Here is a 27,204-nt window from a genome sequence, read left to right as displayed (position 1 = left end):
ACTCCAAGGTGGTGGTAGGGTTATGGTACGGGCAGGCATAGGCTACGGACAACGAACACAATCACATTTTATAAATGGCAATTTGAATGCACAGAAATACCCTGACGAGATCCTGAGGCCGATTGTAAGGCCCATTTTTTAAGGTATCTGTGACCAACAGTATTCCCAGTCATGTGAAATACATAGATTAGGACCTAATTTATTTATTTCAATCGACTAATTTCCTCATATGAACTGAAACTCAGTAAAATCTTTGAAATTGTTAGATTTATATTTTTGTTCAGTATATATGCATTATTACACATAGATTTCCCTTTTGTCCTCTTTACATGCATTTCTTTCATTCCTATGTCTGTAGTTCCAAACATATGACTCTTGGATGTAGTATAAGGCCTCGTCGTATTCTCCTTGAAGTGTCCATATGTATTTGGAATAGTATGTAGAATATTACATTGTTTAACATGAAACATGTCATGAAGTTATATATTGGGCATACAATAAACCCTCTCATAACCGTTGTTGACCAACCTGAGTCGACTTGAATCTAGGTCTGTGTTACTGTAATAAGACTATTAGCCTGCTGAGCTAAAGCCTAGTTATATTGGTGCCATCCTAACATCTTATGATGACACAACTCATTTGGTCTACATGACCTAGTATAGGATTTTTAAAAAGTCACTTCACAAGTTTTTTCGAAAGTACTCTTTTGGGTTTCACCCTCAGTCCCTCATCTCTCCAAGAGGTATTCATACTCATGGTAAAAACAAAAAAATCATGTAAAATTAAAAAGTGTTAAGGTAAACATTATTGGACCGTGAACTTTCCTGCCTGTCTGGCTGACCGTGACAGGTTCATGTTTCCTCCCTTCATTATTGTCCTCCTTTCCCCGCCAGTCATCCCTTCTTTTTTAACCCCTTCATCACTCAGCTATGAATCCCTTCTACAGTGCCCTCCACTATTATTGGCACCCTTGGTAAATAGGAGCAAACCGGGCTGCGAAAAAAACGTCTTTATTGTTTATCCTCTTGGTCTTCCATTCAAAATATTCACAAAAATCAACACTTTAATTAAAGTAAAATAATTGGAAGAAAAAATGTATTCTTATCATAAAACAAAGATTTTTCTCAAATATATGTGTGCCACAATTATTGGCACCCCTTCATTCAATACTTTGTCCAACCTCCCTTTGCCAATATAACAGCTCTGAGACTTCTCCTATAATGCGTAACAAGATTGGAACACATGGCAAGGGATCTGAGACCATTCCTCCATACATAATCTCTCCAGATCCTTCAGATTCCAAGGTCCACGCTTGTGGACTCTCCTCTTCAGCTCATCCCACAGGTTTTCTATGGGGTTTAGGTCAGGGGACTGGGACGGCCATGGCAAAACCTTGATTCTGTGGTCAGTGAACCATTTTTGTGTTGATTTTGAGGTGTGCTTCGGATCATTGTCCAGCTGGGATATCCAACCACGGCCCAGTTTAAGCTTCCTAGCAGAGGCAGTCAGGTTTTGATTTAATATCTGCTGGTACTTGATGGAAATTGGCATTTTCAACCTTTAAGCTATTTTCTTATAGCCATTTCCTGATTTGTGCAGCTCAACAACCTTTTGTCGCACATTGTATTCTCGGGTCTTTCCCATAATGAAGGATGACTATGAGAACTTGGCCTGTGTGTCACCTCATATTTATACCCCAGTAAAACAGGAAGTCATGGCTTACCACTTAAGTGTTCCTAATCGCTCAGGTTAACTTAAAAAAGTAAAATATGAATGGGAATATACTTCAGTTAGATTTTACTTATAAGAACTTCTAGGGGTACCAATAATTGTGGCACACGTTTTGGAGAAAAATATTTATTTAATTTATTTCACATACATTTTTTTCAATCATTTTATTTCAATTAAAGGTTCGATTTTTGTGAATATTTTGAATGACAGAGGATAAACAGAAAATAAAAAATGTCACAGCCCGTTTTGTTCATATTTACCAAGGATGCCAATATTAGTGGAGGGCACTGTATAGTTTACAGATGCCACCCTAGAATTGTGACATGTTGTTTGTCGTTTGTGGGCTTTGGAGATCTAGCAGTGTGTGTAGCTATTGGTAGCACCTAAAGTATGCCAGTCATGCTCCAATAATGTCAATATTAAAGAGTAAAAAAAATACTTTATTATATTGTATTATATTTTACAATCTTATTTTATCTTAGCCCTTCTATAACCTTACATTATCAGCTTGTCAAGTGTTATGTGAGAACCTTTAAACAAAACAGTGAGTGTGAGTCACAAAATTACACAACATTTCCCAATGATCTTATTTCTCATTGTATAATTCCTTTGAGTCAAGTACAATTTTATTTTCCGTAACTGATGAACAGTGCCTTGAAACAAAACACAAGTCCACTCACTCTTATCATCTTTGGAACGTTCGTCAAATCACATTCAAGTCTCACTTGACAGGGCCAGCTGAATTTGCTAAACATTCTGCTTATGTCAGTTCCACTGTTTTTTTTAGACAGCCGTTTTACAGTCACTGAGCTGTCCGTCATCCTGTCGACCAATCCTGTCACAGCCCTGAGTGGTCCCGTCCAATTCCTGAGCTGTGCTGTGTTTGGGTTACGCGGAGTGCATTGGGACAGTCACGGTAATCACGTGTGTCTGTTCTGAGAAACCCTCTCTCAGTTTTCTAGTTTTAGGTGAAGGAGCCCATAGACAGTCCAAGGACTTGGACTGAAGCTAGGCTAGCAGCTGCACTGTGTAAGCCCCCACCCGATCACTTCTAACAGATAAGAGCCCTCAGTTTAGTGCTATTCATTTACGTCTGTTTCGGTCTCTCACTTCTTCCCTCACTCTTATATGTAGAGAAAAGGGTGATGGAAGAAGCCAGGCGAGAATACAGGCTTCCCAACCTCCACACTCGTTTTTGTGACCCATCACCCCTCACTTCATTTGGCTCGGGTTTGTTTGTTAGTTCAGTTCAACGCTCGCTCCTGAGCAGGATATCGTCCTTCAAAATCGTCCTCTCTACAAGTTCAGCCAGATCACTATAGATATATCATATCAAAAGGCAATAGGGCAATAACACTATTAATATTCTGTCATATAAACACATATCTTACACAGTACACATAGTATATAGTACAGCATTTTGAGTGTGTTTATATGAGGGAATAATCGTGGTCTTATTGCATTGCCCTCTCAAAGACATTCAGTGCTGATTACCCATGATTCACTCTGATAATGGCCCCCATCAGAGCCATGTATTTAGAGAGTTGGGCCAATATGATTTCTGTATTATGATGCACTTACATGACATTTTAGCTCCCCATTAACAATACATGGGGAATACTTAATACTATGTAACTGAACGTCTATAATTAGAACAATATTCAAAATTCAAAAATTTGGCCTAACTCTAAATACATGGCTCTGGCCCCCATTATTTACTCTGTCACACATCCGAGGAGGACTGAGGTAATATTCAGGGCCGGCGATGCGACGCGAGCGGCCATTGTACATGGCTAGTAATCCCACACGCCCCAGTCCACCACTACTATGGAAGTCTGTTCAAGAGAACGTTACGATAGAAATCTATTGTGTAGATCAGGTATGGCTGTTTGTCATTTAGAACTGTGGGTCATGTCAGCACTACACGTCACATTTCCACCTGCAACATTGTGTTTAACCTCATGATACATACACCCCACATCAATGAGTGATGGCCCTCTGTTGAAGCTATTACCTGAATGTGATGTGATGGACTCTGGTTGTAAAAATGCGGCCTGACTCAGTTTGTCATAGAGTGACCTCTGGTATGACAGGTTGTGGTCACTTTACAGGCCACATAGGAAAAGGCAGAGAGATATCAGATATACTGGGAATGAAAGGACACAACACTGATATATCCTGTGTGAGGCCAAGTAATGTCAGGCCTATATGGAGAGACAGAAAACGTATTTTGCCTATGTTACTCCTATTCCTTTGTGCAACTGAGGAGACATGACGGATCAGGGCTCTATATCTTCTTTCTTCCTGAGTGATATCAGATAAACCGGGAACGTGACATCCATTTCCTGTGAGTGAAGAGCCTAGGGTTGTGTTCATCAGGGCACACTGTAACAAAACATTTTGCAATAGAAAACGAAAAAAAAGCATTTCTCCTTGGACAAGTTCAGATAGCACCTCTCCATTTCAGTTGGTTTTCTTTTGTTTCGTGCCTAGTGAACATGACCCCAGACATAGGATGCACTTCAACCTTCCATTTCCTCCTTTTTCTCCAATGAGAATCCTGAGAGTCTGCCCCTTAGAGGCAGTCAGGACACAGCGCCACCTGTCCCGCCCGGTGGGCCCTGCAGGGACAGAGTCTGCGGTGGACAGGGTCGGACCCAGCGCAGCTGAACAGGAGACGCTCCCGCTGCAGGCCGCAGCGACGACCCCACGGGCTGTAGGCAGGAAATAGATGGTTGTCCACTTCCTGGTCCATGCTGGAGCAGGACAGGCCCAGTCTGCCAGAGGGAAAAGCAGTTGGGATCAATCAGTATGGCCTCAACAGAATCTGTTCGAAATTGTGACATTTAACTATTGTAGTTATATGTCACCTAAGCTGACATACTAGTTATATGTCATAGTTTTAGCGCTTGGCTGGAACAAAAACCATTGCACACTGTAATTGGGGAATTTTGCTATTGTCAGCAATGTGATACAGCAGGGTATTGATGGGAGTTTCTTATAGACTATCACAATATTGTGTGAAAAGATTTAACAGGGATTGTATTGGCCTACCTGGTCTGGAGAATTATAATACAATATAATACCACTGTGTGTGTTATGTGTATGTATTGGGTAGTCCTCTTGCACCTGTGTTCATGTAGGTATTGGATAGCTGTGCCCTCGCACCTGTGTATGCAGTGCATTCGGAAAGCATTCAGACCCCTTCACTTTTCACCACATTTTGTTAAATTACAGCCTTATTTTAAAATTGATTAATGTAGCTTTTCTTCCTCATCTTTCGACACACAATACCCAATGATGAAAAAGCGAAAGCAGGTTTTTAGAAATGTTAGCAAATTTACTACAAATGAAAAACAGAAATACCTTATTTATATAAATACTCAGACCCTTTCGCTATGAGACACAACATTGAGCTCTGGTGCATCCCGTTTACATTGATCATCCTTGAGATTTTTCTACAACTTGAATGGAGTCCACCTGAGGTAAATTATATTGATTGGACATGATTTGGAAAGGCACACACCAGTCTATATAAGGTAGGAGAACCTTCCAGAAGGACAACCATCTCTGCAGCACTTCACAAATCAGGCCTTTATGGTAGAGTGGCCAGACGGAAGCCACTCCTCAGTAAAAGGCACATGACAGCCCACAAGAGTTTGGTAAAAGGCACCTAAAGGACTCTCAGACGATGAGAAACAAGATTAAACTCTTTGGCCTGAATGCCAATCTTCACGTCGAGGAAACCAGGCACCGCTCATCACCTGGCCAATAACATCCCTATGGTGAAGCATGGTGGTAGAAGCATCATGCTGTGGGGACGTTTATCAGCAGCAGGAACTGGGAGACTAGTCAGGATCGAGGGAAAGATTAACTGAGCAAAGTACAGAGAGATCCTTGATGAAAACCTGCTCCAGAGCACTCAGGACCTCAGACTGGGGTGGAGGTTCACCTTCCAACAGGACAACGACCCTAAGCACACAGCCAAAACAACGCAGGAGTGGCTTCAGGACAAGTCTCTGAATGTCTTTGAGTGGACCAGTCAGAGGCCGGACTTGAACTCGATCGAACATCTCTGGAGAGACTTGAAAACAGCTGTGCAGCGACACTCCCCATCCAACCTGACAGAGCTTGAGAGGATCTTCAGAGAAGAATGGGAGAAAATCCCCAAATACAGGTGTGCCAAGCTTGTAACGTCATACCCAAGAAGACTCGAGGCTGTAATCGCTGCCAAAGGTACTTCAACAAAGTACTGAGTAAAGGGTCTGAATACTTATGTAAATGTGTTATTTCAAAAACCTTTTTTTGCTTTATCATTATGGAGGTATTGTGTGTAGATTGATGAGGGGGGAAAACACTATTTTAATACATTTTAGGCTGTAACGTAACAAAATGTTGAAAAAGTGAAGGGGTCTGAATACTTTACGAATGCACTGTATGTAGGTATTGGATAGCTGTGCCCTTGCACCTGTTTGCAGTATGTTTGTTCTGTCTGCCTGCCTGTATGTCTGTCTCTCACCTGGTGAACGCTGCGGGGTTGTTGAGGTGGTGGAACAGTGCCGGCTCACACACCAGGGAGGCACGTCGACAAACACTCACACACGACTGGCCCAGGGGGCCCAGGTGTATTCTCAGAGCGCTCTCAGGTGGCCAGGTAGGGAAGGACACGCTGCAGAAGTCCTGGGGTCAACAAGAAGACAGGAACAACAGTTATATTGTTTTGCAATAAATGTTGGAATGTATCATATAGCTCACGAGACTGGGTTTGGAACAGTATAAAACGAGGTTGTTCAACTCAGTTTAGGGCCCTCACTATCTGGCCATGCCAGGAGGTACAGACTTTTCAAACGTCAAAAAGTGACCACCCACTATCCTTGACCTAAATTAGTAACACAAATGTGCCGTACTTGCCAATCAGTTCTGACAATACTGCCACCATTGTTCTTTTTTTGACCAGCTAGTGACTACCATTTATATACATATATCACCAAGCCTGCTTTTTGTTCCAATGCCTCCTAATAGAAGACATTATAAGACACATATTGGAATATAAACCATAGGCCGTAGAAAACCTATCCCTTAAAAGAAGTTTTAAAGTGTTTCTGGAGACTATTGTTGTGTTGTGTACCTGATGAGTGATGTAAGCATGGACCCTTTCCAGCATCCCTTCACTGGTGAACTCTCGAGGGGTGAAGGGCTTGACCTTTAAAACAGACATAGGCGCTAAATACAGCTTCATATCAGGGTTATGCTAGTCATATGAGCCTTCATAAGCATTCATATAACAGCCATACCAATGGATAAGAGGTTTCGCCTGTAAAACAGACTAATTCTATCTTCCATAGATCTCGAGATCCATTACAACGTCATATAATAGTTGTGCTAATCATGTGAACCTTCACAAGTGTTAGCAGTTGATGTTATTCTATGAAAAGCCAACTGACATTTACTCCTGAGGTGCTGACTTGATGCACCCTCGACAACTACTGTGATTATTATTATTTGACCATGCTGGTCATTTATGAACATTTGAACATCTTGGCCATGTTCTGTTATAATCTCCACCCGGCACAGCCAGAAGAGGACTGGCCACCCCTCATAGCCTGGTTCCTCTCTAGGTTTCTTCCTAGGTTTTGGGCTTTCTAGGGAGTTTTTCCTAGCCACCGTGCTTTTACACCTGCATTGCTTGGTGTTTGGGGTTTTAGGCTGGGTTTCTGTACAGCACTTTGAGATATCAGCTGATGTACGAAGGGATATATAAATACATTTGATTTGATTTAAATAACACAAAAAAAAAAAATTTATTCAAAGAGAACAAATCATAGTTGTTATGCTGGAAAGTAGATGGTCATTCTTCCCTGTCCTCAGTGTTTTCTCCACTGAACAGAGACAGGATGTAGTTTATACCCCAAGCCTAGCCTGTGGTTGACAAAATAGAATTCATTGCAGTAATATTGGGCCAATGGTCAAATAACAAGTATCCCATTTCAGGCTCAATGTGTAGACCATTTGGACCAATGAGAACTTGCCACATGTAGCTATGAGTCCTGGACTGAAATTCCTCCCGTGTCCCTGACCCATTAAGCTTCAGTTCCCCATTACAGAAAAACAACTATTTCCATTGATCTTTAATTCCCTCTTGACCTTTAGTCCTCTGTGTTGTGTATTTATCTGAGAATATTCTTACATAAGCATTCATAACAGTAGAATCAAGGTCATGGTAACTGACCTCTGTGCGTAGAATAGCCCTGACCGTCTCTTGAACGTCAGTAGTGTTGGTCATGTCCACGGTCCAAACGTAGGGTTTACCGATGAACTCCTCAGCGTAGGGGTGCTGGGAGGAGACCTGACAGACACACACATGTATGCATGCACACCAACACACACACACGCGCGCGCACGCGCACACACACACACACACTTCCCAATTAAACCACCATTGGGTGTGAAATAGTCTTTAGGTACATTTTTTTTGTTAATTTTTCAATTTAATTTGATTCATTTCTTAATAATTTTTGGGGGGATGAGTTCATATCCAGTACCTGTCGTGTTGTGGGCTTCCCTTTATAGAAGTCACTGTTTTCAGAGGAGCGAGGGGGCTGGAAGCGCGGCTGGAGGAAGACACACCCTAAAGCTATGGCCTCCAAAGGAGCTGGACCCTCATAGGGAAACCCAAGGCCCACAAACACCTGGAGGGGGAGGGCAATGCAGCTATGCATTTAGAATCCCTAGCACTGCATGGCTTGCAGAGATACTGTAGAAAGTGTTTGAATCCTAACATATCGAGCTACATATTTGATCCAGGTCTGAAACCATGCATAGATGTCCACGGAAGTTTGCACAACAAATCAAGATAGTAAATGTCCTCATGGTTCCTGAGACACTGTGGCCTGGGTTCAGTTCGGTTGTTACCTTGGCTCTTCTGAGGAGCTGTAAGAACTGATCCTGGGTCAGCAGGCCGTGGTTGATGATGTTACTGGGCAGCCGAGCGGAGTGGCCTGGAGGCTGGTACACTGTGCCGTGGGTCTCCAGCTCCTGACTGATCACCTCCAGATAACGCTCCTTGCCCTGGAATAGAATATCAAAGATGGGAAAATAGTAGAGTAGAGAGGAGAAGAGAAGAGAATAAATTCATTTATAGTGTAGAGTAGAATTGATGGAGCATTTCGCATGTGGGCCGTTCCAAAAACAACCTGTCTAGTAAGGACATTACTGGATGGCACGGTCGTTGGTCACTGCACCCTTTAACTCTTTCTGCCTCCTTACCTGCCACATGTAGTCCTGTTTCCCGTAGACCACAGCCGTGTTGTCCTTCCTGTAAGGCCCTGGCTCCACTTCCTCCTCCCTCTCTTCCTGCTCCACCATCGCCTCCTCACTCACAAACCCCAGGAACGAGTTGTCAGGGGTATGAGCTACACAGGAGACAGAGACGCAACAGGTCAGAATGCAATTTTGGATTGTAGAGTTAGGAAAGTGTTGTATTGATTGTTTGAAGTCACATTTTAACCACAGACCAACGTTTAAGCCATCAAACAACCAATAAGTTCTCACATGAAGTATATTGTCTAGTGGTCAAGAACTACAGCAAATCATTATTTCATTAGCAAAGATACAAGTATAAATCCTCTATCAGTTAGACCTCAAAGGAATAAAACCTGTTTCATCCCAAAGGCTTCTATCAGAATGAACAAGAGAGAAGGATAAGACAAAACAATGTGTCTAATGTGTCTGATATGTCCAACAAGTATAATTTGTCTAATATGGCTATGTCTAATAAGTCGAATGTGCCTAATACGTATAATGTGTCTAATGTGTCAAATATGCCTAATGTGTCCAATATGCCTAATGTGTCCAATATGCCTAATGTGTCTAATATGTCTAATGTGTCTAATGTGTCTAATGTGTCTAATATGTCTAATGTGTCTAATGTGTCCAATATGCCTAATGTGTCCAATATGCCTAATGTGTCTAATATGTCTAATGTGTCTAATGTGTCCAATATGCCTAATGTGTCTAATATGTCTAATGTGTCTAATGTGTCCAATTTGCCTAATGTGTCCAATATGCCTAATGTGTCCAATATGCCTAATGTGTCTAATATGTCTAATGTGTCTAATGTGTCCAATATGCCTAATGTGTCTAATATGTCTAATGTGTCTAATGTGTCTAATATGTCTATTATGTCTAATATGCCTATATGTCTAATGTGTGTAATGTGTGTAATGTGTCTATGTGCAGCTGGAGATGCCAATAGCTGTCAGGACAGGAGGAGACTCTAACAAACAGCATTAGTACAGGATAACAACAGAAAGATGTGGGAAAAAAGGTTGTTTTGGACCGGCGATGTCGACATAAGGGACCAAGAATGCGGGTGGTGACAGTTGAGTAATAACATTGGAAGCGTCTCGATGGGCCGACGTGAAAGGAGAGAAACAGACATAAATCACACGATGGTGGAAATAAAAACTATTCTTAGGGGTTAGTGTCAGTGTGTTTGGATAGGCCATACACTTTGACTTCCCACAGCTTCTCAGATTCATCCTAACAGAACAGAGAGAGGGAGGTGTGAGAGATGGGATATTTATTTTAAGAAATACAAGAATGTGTCTGTGAATGTGTGTGTGTGTGTGTGTGTGTGTGTGTGTGTGTGTGTGTGTGTGTGTGTGTGTGTGTGTGTGTGTGTGTGTGTGTGTGTGTGTGTGTGTGTGTGTGTGTGTGTGTGTGTGTGTGTGTGTGTGTGTGTGTGTGTGTGTGTGTGTGTGTGTGTGTGTGTGTGTGTGTGTGTGTGTGTGTGTGTGTGTGTAGGCTTGTGTGTGTGTGTGCGTATTAGTCCACGTGTCAGTCCGTCTGTCCCCCCAACAGTTGTTTAAAAGGCCCTGCCAAATAACTCTCTCCTAACTCTTCCTCACAACTGTGAAGAAGGTCCTCTCTGGGTGAATAACAGGCTAATTTATCCCAGCTTGTCTCCAACACTCCTCCACACGCAAACCAGACGCGTAGCACCTCCATTCATCATCTTAGTGGGCTCACACCAACGCACCGACATGAATCATGATCAAGATGGAAAAGGGTGCAAATAGGGGAGCGATGGCTAGATAGAACCATTGCTTACGACAGACAGACACACACAATAACCAATGCCTTCCCAAAGGCCCTGACACTCAACAGATCCCTTCTAGCACTTCAAAGCCCCATCGACACCAGCTCTAATCCCTTTCTCCCGCCGTCTCTTCCTCTCTCTGAGCTGCCATCGCCGCGGGCAACATCCCTCTTGCCGCACGAGCAGCACAAATAAACAGCAGCGTTCCTGCCTGTGGGAGTGGTCCGGACTGTTCGGCGCTCTCCAGCTTGTCCCAGTCTAGTCGGAGTGGGAGAGATGACTAGGAAGTGTTTGAGAAGATTTTGGGAAGGGCAAGGGCTCACGTTTATTTAACCTGTTCTTAATCCTCTAAGTCTGCAGACATACGAAGTCTCCTTTGTGGAACATACATCAACACTGTCATAGTTAATAACACTCCCACAGTGTGTCACCACTGTTGGTCTCTAAACGGTAAAGCCCAACACTAAATACAGACACATACACACACGTGCGTGCACGCATGAACTCATACACAAACAAACACACACAAATGCAAGAAACCCATAAACAGACTTACATATATACAGTACCAGTCAAAAGTTGACACACCTACTCATTCAAGGGTTTTTCTTTATTTGGACTATTTTCTACATTGTAGAACAATAGTGAAGACATCAAAACCATGGAATCATGTAGTAACCAAAAAAGTGTTAAACAAATCAAAAAATATAGTAGCCACCCTTTGCCTTGATGATAGCTTTGCACACTCTCGGCATTCTCTCAACCAGCTTCACCTGAAATGCTTTTCCAACAGTCTTGAAGAAGTTCCCACATATGCTGAGCACTTGTTGGCTGCTTTTCCTTCACTCTGCGGTCCAACTCATCCCAAACCATCTCAATTGGGTTGAGGTCAGGTGATTGTGGAGGCCTGGTCATCTGATGCAGGACTCCATCACTCTCCTTCTTGTTCAAATAGCCCTTACACAGCCTGGAGGTGTGTTGGGTCATTGTCCTGCTGAAAAACAAATGAGAGTCCTAAGCCCAAACTAGATGGGATGTCGTATCGCTCCAGAATGCTGTGGTAGCCATGCTGGTTAAGTGTGCCTTGAATTCTAAATAAATCATTGACCGTGTCACCATGCTTCACGGTGGGAACCACACATGCGGAGATCATCCGTTCACCTACTCCGCGTCTCACAAAGACACGGCGGTTGGAACCAAAAATCTCAAATTTTACTCATCAGACCAAAGGACATATTTCCACCAGTCTAATGTCCATTGCTTGTGTTTCTTGGCCCAAGCAAGTCTCTTCTTATTATGGTGGCCTTTAGTAGTGGTTTCTTTGCAGCAATTCAACCATGAAGGCCTGATTTACGCAGTCTCCTCTCAACAGTTGATGTTGAGATGTGTCTGTTACTTGAACTCCGTGAAGCATTTATTTGGGCTCCAATCTGAGGTGCAGTTAACCCTAATGCAGTTAACCCTAACTTATCCTCTGCAGCAGAGGTAACTCTGGGTCTTCCTTTCCTGTGGCGGTCCTCATGAGAGCCAGTTTCATCATAGCTCTTGATAGTTTTTACGACTACACTTGAAGAAACTTTCAAAGTTCATGAAATTTTCCAGATTGACTGACCTTCATGTCTTAAAGTAAGTAAGTAAGTAATGATGGACTGTCATTTCTCTTTGCTTATTTGAGCTGTTCTTGCCATAATATGGACTTGGTATTTTACCAAATAGGGCTATCTTCTGTATACCACCCCTACCTTGTCACAACACAACTGATTGGCTCAAACGCATTAAGAAAGAAAGAAATTCCACAAATTAACTTTTAATTGCTTCTGAATCTGCATTGCTTGTTGTTTGGGGTTTTAGGCTGGGTTTCTGTACAGCACTTCATGACTTCGGCTGATGAAAAAAGGGCTTTATAAATAAATTTGATTGATTGAACAAGGCACACCTGTTAATTGAAATGCATTCCAGGTGACTACCTCATGAAGCTGGTTGTGAGAATGCTAAGAGTGTGCAAAGCTGTCATCAAGGCAAATGGTGGCTACTTTGAAGAATCTCAAATATAAAATATATGTTGATTTGTTTAACACTTTCTTGGTTACTACATGATTCCATAGAGTGATTTCATAGTTTTGATGTCTTCACTATTATTCTACAATGTAGAAAATAGTAAAAAATAAAGAAAAACCCTGGAATGAGTAGGTGTGTCCAAACTTTTGACTGGTACTATATAACAGGGTTCATGTTTCCACTTGCCACTGCAGAGATATGTATTTGATGTTTATGTATTCCTATTGGTTGGTTGAATTGACATATTAGCAAGGTGTTATGTTACTGGCTACGCTTGCAGATAGGGGGAGATTGCGAACTTCAATTATTCCCAATTTAATACTGACACGCAAGCGGTAGGTTACGCTCTGAAATAGTGCTTTCAATTTATGTATTTACAATGGTGTACGAGTTCACTATGTACATTCCCTGATGTATATATGCAGTGCCTTCAGAAAGTATTCATACCCCTTGACTTATTCCACATTTTCTTGTGTTACAGCTGAATTCAAAATGGATTAAATCGATTTTTGTCTCACCCATCTACACACAACACCCCATAATGACAAAGTGAAAACATGCTTTTAGACATTTTTGCAAATGTATTTTAAATGAAATACAGAAATATGGTATTTACATAAGTATTCACACCCCTGAGTCAATACTTTGTAGAAGCACCATTGGCAGCGATTAAAGCTGTTAGTCTGTTTGACTAAGTCTCTAAGAGCTTTCCACACCTGGATCTTGCAACTTTTGCCCATTATTCTTATAAAAATTATTCAAGCTCTGTCAAATTGGTTGTTGATCATTGCTAGAAAAATATTTTCAGGACTTGCCATATATTTTCAAGTAGATTTAAGTCAAAACTGTAACTCAGCCACTCAGGAACATTCACAGTCTTCTTGGTAAGCAACTCTAGTGTAGATTTGGCCTTGTGTTTAATGTTATTGTCCTGCTGAAAGGTGAATTCATCTCCCAGTGTCTGGTGGAAAGCAGACTGAACCAGGTTTTGTAATGGATTTCCCCCAAAAATAACACTTTGCATTCAGGACAAAAATATATATTTTTGGCAGTATTAATTTAGCGCCTTGTTGCAAACAGGATGCATATTTTCGAGAAAAAAAATTAATCTGTACAGGCTGCCTTCTTTTCACTCTGTCAATTAGGTTAGTATTATGGAGTAATTACAATTTTGTTGATCCATCCTCAGTTTTCTCCTATCACATTGGCGGTTTCCTTCCTTAGAAAGGACACCTGTGTCTTTGTAGAGACTGGGTGTATTGATATACCATCCACAGTGTAATTAATAACTTCACCATGCTCAAAGGGATATTCAATGTCTGATAAAAAAAAAAAACTTTTTACCCATCTACCAATAGGTACCATTCTTTGAGAGGCATTGGAAAACCTCCCTGGTCTTTGTGGTTGAATCTGTGTTTGAAATTCACAGCTCAACTGAGGGACCTTACCGATAATTGTATGTGTGGAGTACAGAGATGAGGTAGTCATTCAATAATCATGTTAAACACTATTATTGCACACAGAGTGAGTCCATGCAACTTGTCATGTGACTTGTTATGCACATTTTTACTCCTGAACTTATTTAGGATTGCCATAAGGGGTTGAATACTTGTTGAATCAAGACATTTCAACTTTTCATTTGTAATTCATTCGTAAACATAATTTCACTTTGACATTATGGGTACTGTGTGTAGGCCAGTGACCAAAAATCTCAATTTAATCCATTTTAATTTCAGGCTGTAAGACAACAAAACGTGGGAAAACGGGTGTGAATACTTTCTGAAGGCACTGTATATATACAGTAAATGTGTGTGAGTGCACGGTACGTGTTAGATATTGCTGGCTTCCTGGGATGCGCTTTTGTATGTTATTGCTGTAAGAGCGAGCTAGCAAGCATGCTATAATTGTAATGGCCGCATTAGCTCCCTGCTAATTCAGTTATTCCCATGCTAACAGACAAATCTACAGCCATCAACGTACTGTTGTCCTGTGCTTCCTTGTGTCTATCGTCAGGTACATATATTATTTGTATTCTGTAAAAAAAAATGTTGCTCATTGTTATGATTTTTGATTACAAAATACCCAGTCTGATATTCATATGCAAGCGACAAATCACAAATCTACAGCAATCTACTGCTGTCGAGCACACCTAATGTGTCTCCTTGTGTCTATCGTCAGAATAAACACAAATCAACTGGGATCTCTGGCTGAGCATTCCTTTCTTTAAAAACACAACGCCAGAGAGTTAGTTACACATCTGTTACACATACGATCACATGTGTTAACCCACACACACACACACACACATACAGTATACTCACGGAACATGGTCATGTACTGCAGTGGCTGTAGACGCCAGCTTCCCCATAGCGTGTTGTAACCATGGCTCCGGGCATACGTCCCTAGGTTGAAAGCCGGTTCCGTACCAAAAGAGTCAAGGATTCGGAAGCGGCATCTGAAGAGAGGAAGAAATGTATCGTCATAAGCATATTTCATTGTGTTGAACTGTATCTTATGTGACTTGAAATTATGTGGGAAAACTGTCTTGAATCTAGTACTTACGAGTTTGCTTCATGGTAATTACATGGTAATGATATATATTGTTACAGTACCTTGGAATAAGGTTCATGTAATCAAACATGTTATCAAAAGTAACCAACGTGTCATTACTGGTAGTGTTGGAAGGCCAGCCCCATGGCTCCCTGGAGATGGGCGAGGCCGTGGTAGTCTGTATAGATGAGGTCAAAGGGCAGGGGCATCTGGATGGGGCAGCTTCCTTTACCCGGGGCTGCACCTATCACACTGCTCCACCAAACACAAACAAACACTCTGTGATGGTGAGATCGAACTCAAAGTGACAATGCATTGTGAGAGCTTTAACTTGTCAAAGGACGATGATTATTCATGATTAGATCGGCCTTCAATACATTTCAATGGATATGCAAAGCCATGATGTCGTTGGATATCAAGGTACTAGACATATTTCTTTTAAGAGGTGTGTAAAGCACACCTTGAATCCTGTACTTCTGGCTTGCCTTCCTGGTTATGGGTTCACTTAATATGGCCGCTGACCCATCCATCACAGAACATTGACTTGAATGGGGATTCCCATTATAGTCATTCTATTTCTATGGTGTGTTACCTGCGCAGGTGGTTCTGGGAGGTGGTAAAGGTCAGATTGTGACCCAGGATGAAGAGAGAGGCACTGAGGTCAGCCCACTGCACCAGCTCCCCCAGAGGCCCCCCTTGGTCCACCATGGCCCCGAACCGCTGGCCTGCACCCCCAGACAGGACCCCCGGGTACAGCAGGACCTAGAGAGGGGGAGAACATGGAGGTGGAGGACGATGAGAACTCATGATTAGATCAGTCTTCATTACATTGAAATGGATACGCGAAGCCACGATGATGTTGGATGTCAAGGTATTAGAAATATTTCTAGCACCTGGAGGCACATACAGAAGTAACTTTTAAAACACAGCCTTATTTGAGCATATAGAGTATTTATCACTTCAATATTACACATTCAACAATCATCCCACCAGCATATCAGCGCAAGCACTATGACTAACCTAAGGAATAGTAACAAAAAAGAACTAAAGACATACAGTTGAAGTCGTAAGTTTACATACAGTTAGGTTGGAGTCTTTAAAACTCATTTTTCAACCACTCCACAAATTCCTTGTTAACAAACTATAGTTTTGGCAAGTCGGTTAGGGCATCTACTTTGTGCATGACACAAGTCATTTTTCCAACAATTGATTACAGACAGATTATTTCACTTATAATTCACTGTATCACAATTTCAGTAGGTCAGAAGTTTACATGCACTAAGTTGACTGTGCCTCTAAACAGCTTGGAAAATTCCAGAAAATTATGTCATGGCTTTAGAAGCTTTTGATAGGCTAATTGACATCATTTGAGTCAATTGGAGGTGTACCTGTGGATGTATTTCAAGGCCTACCTTCAAACTCAGTGCCTCTTTGCTTGACATCATGGGAAAATCAAAAGAAATCAGCCAAGACCTCAGAAAAATAATTGTAGACCTCCACCGGTTTGGTTCATCCTTGGGGGCAATTTCCAAATGCCTGAAGGTACCACGTTCATACAAACAATAGTACGCAAGTATAAACACCATGGGAACACGCAGCCGTCATACCGCTCAGGAAGGAAACGCGTTTTGTCTCCTAGAAATAAACGTACTTTGGTGCCAAAAGTGCAAATCAAACCCAGAACAACAGCAAAGGACCTTGTGAATATGCTGGAGGAAACAGGTACAAAAGTATCTATATCTACAGTAAAACGAGTCCTATATCGACATAAGCTGAAAGGCCGCTCAGCAAGGAAGAAGCCACTGCTCAAAAACCGCCATAAAAAAAGCCAGACTACGGTTTGCAACTGCACATGGGGACAAAGATTGTACTTTTTGGAGAAATGTCTTCTGGTCTGATGAAACAAAAATAGAACTATTTGGCCATAATGACCATTGTTATGTTTGGAGGAAAAAGGGGGAAGCTTGCAAGCCGAAGAACACCACCCAACCGTGAAGCACAGGGGGTGACAGCATAAAGTTGTGGGGGTGCTTTGCTGCAGGAGGGTCTGGTGCACTTCACAAAATAGATGGCATCATGAGGTAGGAAGATTATGTAGATATATTGAAGCAACATCTCAAGACATCGGTCAGGACATTAACGCTTGGTCGCAAATGGGTCTTCCAAATGGACAATGACTCCAATCAAACTTCAAAAGTTGTGGCAAAAGGGCTTAAGGGCAACAAAGTCAAGGTATTGGAGTGGCCATCACAAAGCCCTGACCTCAATCCCATAGAAAATGTGTGGGCAGAACTGAAAAAGTGTGTACGAGCAAGTAGGCCTACAAACCTGACCCAGTTACACCAGCTCTGTCAGGAGGAATGGGACAAAATTCACCCAACTTATTGTGGGAAGCTTGTGGAAGGCTACCTGAAACGTTTGACCCAAGTTAAACAATTCAAAGGCAATGCTACCATATACTAATTGAGTGTATGTAGACTTCTGAACCACTGGGAATGTGATGAAAGAAATAAAAGCTGAAATAAATCATTCTCTCTACTATTATTCTGACATTTCACCTTCTTAAAATAAAGTGGTGATCCTAACTGACCTAAGACAGGGAATTCTTACAAGGATTAAATGTCAGGAATTGTGAAAAACTGAGTTTAAATGTATTTGGCTAAGGTGTATGTAAACTTCCAACTGTATGAAAATATTACAGCAGGAGATAGAGGGATTATAAATATAGATGCAGTACGTGGGAGTTTGAAATCCGATGAACTTCAAAGTATGTTAACCCCATAGAATTACATATTAGAAGTTCATTTAGTAGGATCTCTGTGGTTAACCCACCCTCTTCTGCAGTGAAGTCGTCTTAGTGGTGTTCTCTCGTATCCTATGTCCCGCCTTTATCCAGCATGTAGACAGCCTCTCCACCCTGGACCGGATGAACCTTCTTGCAGGACCCTGAATTCCACCAAACACCTCATACAATGGCCTCAGAGTCGTCCGGACCTCTGCCTGTGTGAAATAAAAAGGGATTATTGAACAACAATATTAAAGCAGTAGGAAAGTAGTGTATGCAAGTTAGAATTAGATAAAGAATTTGATTGAGGTATGGCTTGCATTCAAATATGAAAGGTGCAAAAGTTATCTTGGCCAACATTGAGGAGGCGCTTATAAATCATTGACTCAAAAACATCCTAACCCCTGCTCAGGTAACTCATCCCATTCCCACTATTTCACATCATTATCATAGTACTTCTACAGATAATCATATCCCCAGGGGTATTGCCAGTAACAATCTTGTGACCATAAAAAAAAGAAATCCACTGTTACTGTTAGCCCAATTGGGAAGCCCACTGTGGTAAGATTCTCCCATAATGTTATTTCAAATAGCACAAAAATGCTGTATTCAAATTGCATAGAGTTGGGTTGTTACATATCAACGTACAAAGTTTGATGTCAAAGATGGACCTTCATGATATCTGAGTGCATGACACGAGCCCGGACATTTTGGTTCTCACAGAGACTTGGACAAATGGCTCAATCCCGGATAAGGACATTGCTGATTACCACATCTTCACAGACTGAAAGAAGGAGGAGGGTGGCTATATACACTGCTCAAAAAAATAAAGGGAACACTTAAACAACACAATGTAACTCCAAGTCAATCACACTTCTGTGAAATCAAACTGTCCACTTAGGAAGCAACACTGATTGACAATAAATTTCACATGCTGTTGTGCAAATGGAATAGACAAAAGGTGGAAATTATAGGCAATTAGCAAGACACCCCCAATAAAGGAGTGGTTCTGCAGGTGGTGACCACAGACCACTTCTCAGTTCCTATGCTTCCAGCGGTTCATCAAAACAGTAAAATGCTAATTCTATCACGCCACCATTTCCTTCCTTGGGTACATCATAGCTGCAGGCAACATACAATTGGATCCTGAAAAGGTGAAAGCGGTGGTGGATTGGCCGCAACCCACCTCCAGAGTGCAGCTGCAACGCTTCCTTGTGATTCGCCAATTTTTACCGCCGGTTCATCTGGGGTTACAGCACCCCGGCTTCCCCACTGTCAGCGCTCACCTCTCCCAAGGTCCCGTTTACGTGGTCTCCAGCTGCAGACCAGGCGTTCTTGGACCTCAAGCACCAATTCACTACCAGCCCCATCCTAATCCATCCAGATCTGTCCCGGCAGTTCGTGGTGGAGGTTGACGCCTCAGACGTCGGAGTGGGGGCTGTCCTGTCCCAGCCTTCGGCCCAAGACCAAAAGCTGCATCCCTGCGCTTTCCTCTCCCATCGTCTCAACCCCACGGAAAGGAGTACGATGTGGGTAACTGGGAACTACTTGCGGTGAAGATGGCATTGGAGGAGTGGAGGCACAGGTTAGAGGGGGCGGAACATCCATTCATAGTATGGACAGATCACAAGAACCTGGAATATCTCCGCACCGCCAAGCTCCTCAAATCCAGGCAAGCTCGATGGGCCATGCTGTTCACCCGATTCAACTTTACCATCTCCTACCTACCTCTTGTCTCGCAGCTGCTCTCATGGGGTATAGAGAACCAGGTCCGTGTGGTGCAGGGGGCCCGGCTAACCGGATGTTTGTCACAGACTCTGCCCGTTCCTCGGTTCTGGAATGGGCTCATTCCTCTCGACTGGCCTGCCATCCTGGCTCCCATCGGACCCTGGCCTTTGTATGACAAAGTTTTTGGTGGCCCACCTTGGTTCCTGATTTCTCAGCGTTCATCGCTGCCTGCACTGTGCGTGCCCAGAATAAGACTCCTCGGCAAGCTCCGGCAGGCCTCCATCAACAACTTCCCGTCCCTCACCGTCCCTGGTCACATATATCCCTGGTCACTGGTCTCCCCCCGTCTGATGGCAACACAGTTATCCTTACCGTGGAGGACCAATTTTCCAAAGCCGCCCATTTTATTCCTCTCCCCCAAGCTACCTTCAGCCAAGGAGACGGCCCAGCTCATGGATCCATGAACTCATGGATCTCCGACCGGGGTCCTCAGTTCTAGTCGCTGCCTCGTGTCCGCCAATCTCACCATCTGGAACCAGCAGCTCGTGTGGGTAGAGCACGCCTGCAACATCCTCCCTTGCTCAGCCTCTCGGGTTTTGAGTGCTCCCTGGGATATCAGCCCCCGCTCTTCCCGGAGCAAGAGGAAGAGGTCAGCATACCCTCGGCCCAGATGTTTGTCCGCCGCTGTCACCGTACCTGGAAGAGAGCCCGGTTGGCTCTTCTCAAGACCACCTCCAGGTATCGACGACAGGCGGACCACCACCGGACCCCGGCTCCCCGTTATAGTCTTGGGCAGAGGGTATGGCTGTCCACTCGGGATCTGCCCCTCCGGGTAGAGTCCCGCAAACTGTCCCCACGTTTTATCGGCCCTTTCCCCATCTCCTTGATTCTTAGCCACTCTGTTGTTCGTCTTCTGTTGCCATGTACCCTCTGTATACATCCCACTTCTCATGTGTCTAGGATTAAACCTATATCTCACAGCCCTTTGTCTCCTGTTTCCAGGTTCTGTTTCCTAGTTTTTCCCGGTTCTGACCATTCTGCCTGCCCTAACCCCGAGCCTGATTACCATCTTGTACCTGCCTGACTCTGACCTGATCACGAACCTCTGCCTGTCCTCTACCTGCCCTTTGCCTGCCCAGCATTTATAATAAATTATCTGAGAACTATACTATCCACCTCCTGTGTCTGCATCTAGGTCATATCCTGAGTTGTAATAATACAACTTTGTGTTCAGGGCAAAAAGTGAATTGCTTTGCCACATTTATTGTACATTGTTGCAAACAGGATGCATGTTTTGAATATTATTATTCTGTACAGGCTTTCCTCTTTTCACTCTGTCAATTAGGTTAGTATTGTGGAGTAACTAAAATGTTGTTGATCCATCCTCAGTTTTCTCCTATCACAGCCATTAAACAATGTTTTAAATTCAACATTGGCCTCATGCTGAAATCCCTGAGCAGTTTCCTTCCTCTCCGGCAACTGAGTTAGAAAGAACGGCTGGGCCTCCCGAGTGTAGTAGTGGTCCAAGGCACTGAATCTCAGTGCTAGCTGTGCCACTGGAGATCCTGGATTGAGTCCAGGCTCTGTCGCAGCTGGCCGCGACCGGGAGACCCATGGGGCGGCACACAATTGGCCCAGCGTCGTCCGGGTTAGGGGAGGGTTTGGCCGGCAGGGATGTTCTTGTCCCATCGCGCTCTAGCGACTCCTGTGGCAGGCCAGGTGTACTGTGTTTCCTTCGACATATTGGTGCGACTGGCCTCCATGCGTCAAGAAGCAGTGCAGCTTAGCTAAGTTGTTTTTCGGAGGACGCACGGCTCTCGACCTTCGCCTCTCCCGAGTCCGTATGGGAGTTGCAGCGATGAGACAAGACTGTAACTACCAATTGGATACCACAAAAAAGGGGTAAAAGTTAAAAAAAAGAAGGGACGCCTGTATCCTTGTAGTGTCTGGGTATATTGATACACCATCCAAAGTGTCATTAATAACGTCACCATGCTCAAAGGAATATTCAGTGTCTGCTTTTTCTATTTTTACCTATCTACCAATAGGTGCCCTTCTTTGTGAGGCATTAGTAAACCTCCCTGGGCTTTGTGGTTGAATCTGTGTTTGAAATTCACTGCTCGACGGAGGGACCTTACAGATACAGTAATTGTATGTGTGGGGTATAGAGATAAGGTAGTCATTCAAAACTCATGTTAAACACTATTATTGCAAACAGAGTTAGTCCACACAACTTATGTGATTTGTTAAGCACATGTTTACTCATTAATTATTTAAGCTTGCCATAACAAAGGTGTTGAATAGTAATTGATTCAAGACATTTCAACTTCAAATGTTTTATTAATTTGTAGAAATGTTGAAAACATTCTTTGTGTGTAGGTAAGTCAGCAACAAAAAAAATCTAAATTGAATCCATTTTAAATTCAGACTATAACACAACAAAGGGGAGGAAAGGTCAAGAGGTGTGAATACTTTCTGAAGTCACTGTAGATTTGTAAATGTTTTCCCCACAAGCTTTTCTTCGTGACATGTTTTACTCTGACTTCTCCTCTAGTAGCTGCATGCCTGACCCTGAATTAGCTCTAGAATTGTTCTCATAACTTTTTATCTCTCTGGCAGAAAAACAGTCCCTGTAAACGCCTTAGCGTAAGAAATATAACACATTATTAGTTCTCTATAGAACTTTCAGATATAGTTATGCTGACAAATCAAGAAATGCTGACTCAGTAGCTCATTGGCAGCTTTTTAGGCAATTGAGAAATAGATGCACTTCCTCAATCAAGAAAGCTTGTGGTGAAATGTAGAACATTTTGGAAAACAGTTAATGCACTGTAGCGTGGAAATTCCTCTCCTTCCCTAACTAAGCAAGTTGTCAGACTGGCATCATTACTGAGAAGAATTTGATAAATAGTGCTTCAAAATCAGCATTTTATCTCGGCAGGCTTTTGAATTTGAAAGAAATTGTGGTTTAATTGACCCTGGTCAGACAGTCAACTGCCTGCCCTTCTCCCAGCCTCTAGTTGGCTCGATGGAAGTCCCGTCAACTTCTGGTGAATCTTTGTTTTCATTCCAACAACTTCTACTTGTAATGTGCCAGACGCCTTGCGCAATATTGATGTAAAAAAAAAACTGGGGCTGATTTGCTTGAACCTTTCTTGCTGCAGCTTTCTGCTCCTCTGATTGCAGAATCTTAAACACACATTTTTAACCTTAGAATTATTTCTGGTACCATCCCCAGGGTCTGGAAGGAGGCCCATATACTCCCCCTTCAAAAGGGTGGTGACCTGTGCGACCAACATAATTATTGTCTGGTGTAACGGAGTCAGGTTTGTAGGCCTCCTTGCTCGCACATGTGTTTTCAGTTCTGCCCACACATTTTCAATGGGATTGAGGTCAGGGCTTTGTGATGGCCACTCCAATACCTTGACTTTGTTGTCCTTAAGCCATTTTGCCACAACTTTGGAAGTTTGCTTAGGGTCATTGTCCATTTGGAAGACCCATTTGCGACCAAGCTTTAACTTCCTGACTGATGTCTTGAGATGTTGCTTCAATATATCCACATATTTTTCCTACCTCATGATGCCGTCTATTTTGTGAAGTGCACCAGTCCCTCCTGCAGCAAAGCACCCCCACAACATGATACTGCCACCCCCGTGCTTCACGGTTGGGATGGTGTTCTTCGGCTTGCAAGCTTCCCCATTTTTCCTCCAAACATAACGATGGTCATTATGGCCAAACAGTTCTATTATTGTTTCGTCCGACCAGAGGACATTTCTCCAAAAAGTATGATCTTTGTCCCCATGTGCAGTTGCAAACCGTAGTCTGGCTTTTTTATGGCGGTTTTTGAGCAGTGGCTTCTTCCTTGCTGAGTGGCCTTTCAGCTTATGTCGATATAGGACTCCTTTTCCTGTGGATATAAATACTTTTGTACCTGTTTCCTCCAGCATCTTCACAAGGTCCTTTGCTGTTGTTCTGGGATTGATTTGCACTTTTGGCACCAAAGTACATTCATCTCTAGGAGACAGAACGCGTCTCCTTCCTGAGCGGTATGAGAGCTGCGTGATCCCATGGTGTTTATACTTGCGTACTATTGTTTGTACAGATGAACGTGGTACCATCAGGCATTTGGAAATTGCTCCCAAGGATGAACCAGACTGGTGGAGGTCTACAATTATTTTTCTGAGGTCTTGGCTGATTTCTTTTGATTTTTCCATAATGTCAAGCAAAGAGGCACTGAGTTTGAAGGTAGGCCTTGAAATACATCCACAGGTACACCTCCAATTGACTCAAATTATGTCAATTAGCCTATCAGAGGCTTCTAAAGCCCTGACATAATTTTCTGGAATTTTCCAAGCTGTTTAAAGGCACAGTCAACTTAGTGTATGTAAACTTCTCACCCACTGGAATTGTTATACAGTGAATTATAAGTGAAATAATCTGACTGTAAACAATTGCTGGGAAAATTACTTGTGTCATGCACAAAGTAGATGTCCTAACCGACTTGCCAAAACTGTAGTTTGTTAACAAGAAATTTGTAGAGTGGTTAAAAAAAAGAGTTTTAATGACTCCAACCTAACTGTATATAAACTTCCGACTTCAACTGTATATATAGTGTCATTGTTGTTTATTGATGTGTTCAAGCTGTAACAAACACTCAAACTGGACAATTTTATCTCAATCTCTTAATTCAAAGACTCAATCATGGACACTCGTACTGACAGTTGTGGCTGCTTTGCGTGATGTATTGTTGTCTCTACCTTCTTGCCCTTTGTGCTGTTGTCTGTGCCCAATAATGTTTGTACCATGTTTTGTGCTGCTACTGTACCATGTTGTGCTGCTGCCATGTTGTGTTGCTACCATGATGTTGTCATGTTCTGTTGTCATGTGTTGCTGCCTTGCTATCTTGTTGTCTTAGGTCTCTCTTTATGTAGTGTTGTCTCTTTTGTCGTGATGTGTGTTTTGTCCTTTATTTTTATTATCATTTTTTTTATCCCAGCCCCCGAAGGGTAGGCCGTCATTGTAAATAAGAATTTGTTCTTAACTGACTTGCCTAGTTAAATAAAGTTGAAATAAATAAATGCAGGGCTCATCTGCAAAAGAGACAGTGGTCTCAGCATGACTCTGTGCTTAAATAAAAGGTTAAATAAAAAATTATAAAAGATAATTTCATGTCTCGACAAAAGGCTACTAAAACCGTCAGCATATGTTCAGTGAAGTCCATAAACATTGTTTTTCTATGACAGATCTTGATAGTCATAATACCTCTGCCAAGTGACATTCAACCTGTTCTAAAGCTACCTTCTCTTTGTGGGTGCGTGGTTGCTGGTGCCATGGTGGTGCTGAATGGTTTCTTCCAGGGTGGGGGGGACAGAAGTCTTCTCTCTCACTCAGATAGGTCAGGATGGAGCAGGTGGTACCATCCACCCCGTAGAAAGCATAGCAGAGGTCTGAGTCCCAACGGGCTTGCAGGAACTGGGAATGTAACGTCAAAGTGTTTGTGTTCGAAAAGAAAGTGATAGAGACAGAAAAATTGATTTGGGACAACAGGTACAGGAGAAATGTTGACTTTATGGGCCCAACAACAAAAACAGATTTAGCATTTACAAGATTAACTGTCAACTAATTGTGTTGTGTCTCACCTCAACTTTCTCAGCACAGTAGGGATACACAGGGTCCTTGGGCACCTCACAAACCTCACGGAGACCTGACAAAAGAGATTGTGATATTATATAAAATTATACTTTATTTCACCAACAACCTCTGTGCTGCTTAGAGTACTCAGTGGGTAATAAACTTGAATCACCACTCAATTCCTACACTGTAAAAAATAAATGTTGATTCAACATACAATTGTAAGGCAACCAGCTCAATAGAATTGTGAGTTTTCTTAACACTGGGCATATAGTTGAACTAACATACATTCTCAAGTTGAGTGAACATACAATTCAACTTGAAAAATAAATCTACCTTATTTGCACATTTCCCTGTTAAAATGTACATCTATGACAATACATTACATAGTTGAAGTCGGAAGTTTATATACACTTAGGTTGGAGTCATTAAAACTTGTTTTTCAACCACTCCACAAATTTCTTGTAAACAAACGATAGTTTTGGCAAGTCGGTTAGGACATCTACTTTGTGCATGAGACAGGTAATTTTTCCAGTAATTGTTTACAGACAGATTATTTCACTTATTTCACTGTATCACAATTCCAGTGGAGCAGAAGTTTACATACACTAAGTTGACTGTGCCTTTAAAAAGCTTGGAAAATTCCAGAAAATTATGTCAGGGCTTTAGAAGCTTTTGATAGGCTAATTGACATCATTTGAGTCAATTGGAGGTGTACCTGTGGATGTATTTCAAGGCCTACCTTCAAACTCAGTGCCTCTTTGCTTGACATCATGGGAAAACCAAAAGAAATCAGCCAAGACCTCAGAAAGAAAATTCTAGACCTCCACAAGTCTGGTTTGTCCTTGGGAGCAATTTCCAAATGCTTGAAGGTACCACGTTCATCTGTACAAACAATAGTACGCAAGTATAAACACCATGGGACCACGCAGCCGTCATACTGCTCAGGAAGGAGACGCGTTCTGTATCCTAGAGATGAACCTACTTTGGTGCGAAAAGTGCAAATCAATCCCAGAACAGCAAAGGACCCTGTGAAGATGCTGGAGGAAACAGGTACAAAAGTATCTATACCCACAGTAAAACAAGTCCTATATCGACATAAGCTGAAAGGCCTCTCAGCAAGGAAGAAGCCACTGTTTAAAAACCGCCATAAAAAAGCCAGACTACGGTTTGCAACTGCACATGGGGACAAAGATTCTACATTTTGGAGAAATGTCCTCTGGTCTGATGAAACAAAAATAGAACTGTTTGCCATAATGACCATCGTTATGTTTGGAGGATAAAGGAGGAGGCTTGCAAGCCGAAGAACACCATCCCAACCGTGAAGCACGGGGGTGGCAGCATCATGTTGTGGGGGTGCTTTGCTGCAGGAGGGTCTGGTGCACTTCACAAGATAGACGGCATCATGAGGTAGGAAAATTGTGTGGATATATTGAAGCAACATCTCAAGACATCAGTCAGGAAGTTGAAGCTTGGTCGCAAATGGGTCTTCCAAATGGACAATGACCCCAAGCATACTTCCAAAGTTGTGGAAAAATGGCTTAAGGACAACAAAGTCAAGGTATTGGAGTGGCCATCACAGAGCCCTGACCTCAATCCCATTGAAAATTTGTGGGCAGAA

At 42.5% G+C, this 27,204-nt stretch overlaps 1 protein-coding gene across 2 annotated transcripts in view; it reads right to left on the bottom strand.

Moving 5' to 3' along the window:
• Positions 1 to 1,858: 1,858 nt before the first annotated feature.
• Positions 1,859 to 27,204, bottom strand: part of LOC129855747 (alpha-1,6-mannosylglycoprotein 6-beta-N-acetylglucosaminyltransferase B-like) — a 41,074-nt gene continuing 15,728 nt past the window's right edge. For both annotated transcript variants that reach the window (XM_055923752.1, XM_055923742.1), the window contains 13 exons: positions 25,592 to 25,656; positions 25,251 to 25,424; positions 18,272 to 18,439; positions 16,032 to 16,201; positions 15,560 to 15,691; positions 15,211 to 15,344; positions 8,998 to 9,143; positions 8,644 to 8,799; positions 8,274 to 8,420; positions 7,961 to 8,077; positions 6,860 to 6,934; positions 6,251 to 6,411; positions 1,859 to 4,508 (listed from right to left, as the gene is read on the bottom strand). In XM_055923752.1, the coding sequence (XP_055779727.1) occupies positions 4,307 to 4,508; positions 6,251 to 6,411; positions 6,860 to 6,934; positions 7,961 to 8,077; positions 8,274 to 8,420; positions 8,644 to 8,799; positions 8,998 to 9,143; positions 15,211 to 15,344; positions 15,560 to 15,691; positions 16,032 to 16,201; positions 18,272 to 18,439; positions 25,251 to 25,424; positions 25,592 to 25,656 (1,847 nt within the window). In that variant the 3' untranslated portion in view covers positions 1,859 to 4,306. The remainder of the gene's footprint in view (positions 4,509 to 6,250; positions 6,412 to 6,859; positions 6,935 to 7,960; positions 8,078 to 8,273; positions 8,421 to 8,643; positions 8,800 to 8,997; positions 9,144 to 15,210; positions 15,345 to 15,559; positions 15,692 to 16,031; positions 16,202 to 18,271; positions 18,440 to 25,250; positions 25,425 to 25,591; positions 25,657 to 27,204) is intronic.

Source organism: Salvelinus fontinalis, chromosome 1 (genome assembly GCF_029448725.1).
Source record: "Salvelinus fontinalis isolate EN_2023a chromosome 1, ASM2944872v1, whole genome shotgun sequence".
NCBI lineage: Eukaryota > Metazoa > Chordata > Actinopteri > Salmoniformes > Salmonidae > Salvelinus > Salvelinus fontinalis.
The sequence above is the reverse complement of the archived record's forward strand: the minus strand, read 5'-3'. Positions and strand labels throughout refer to the sequence as shown.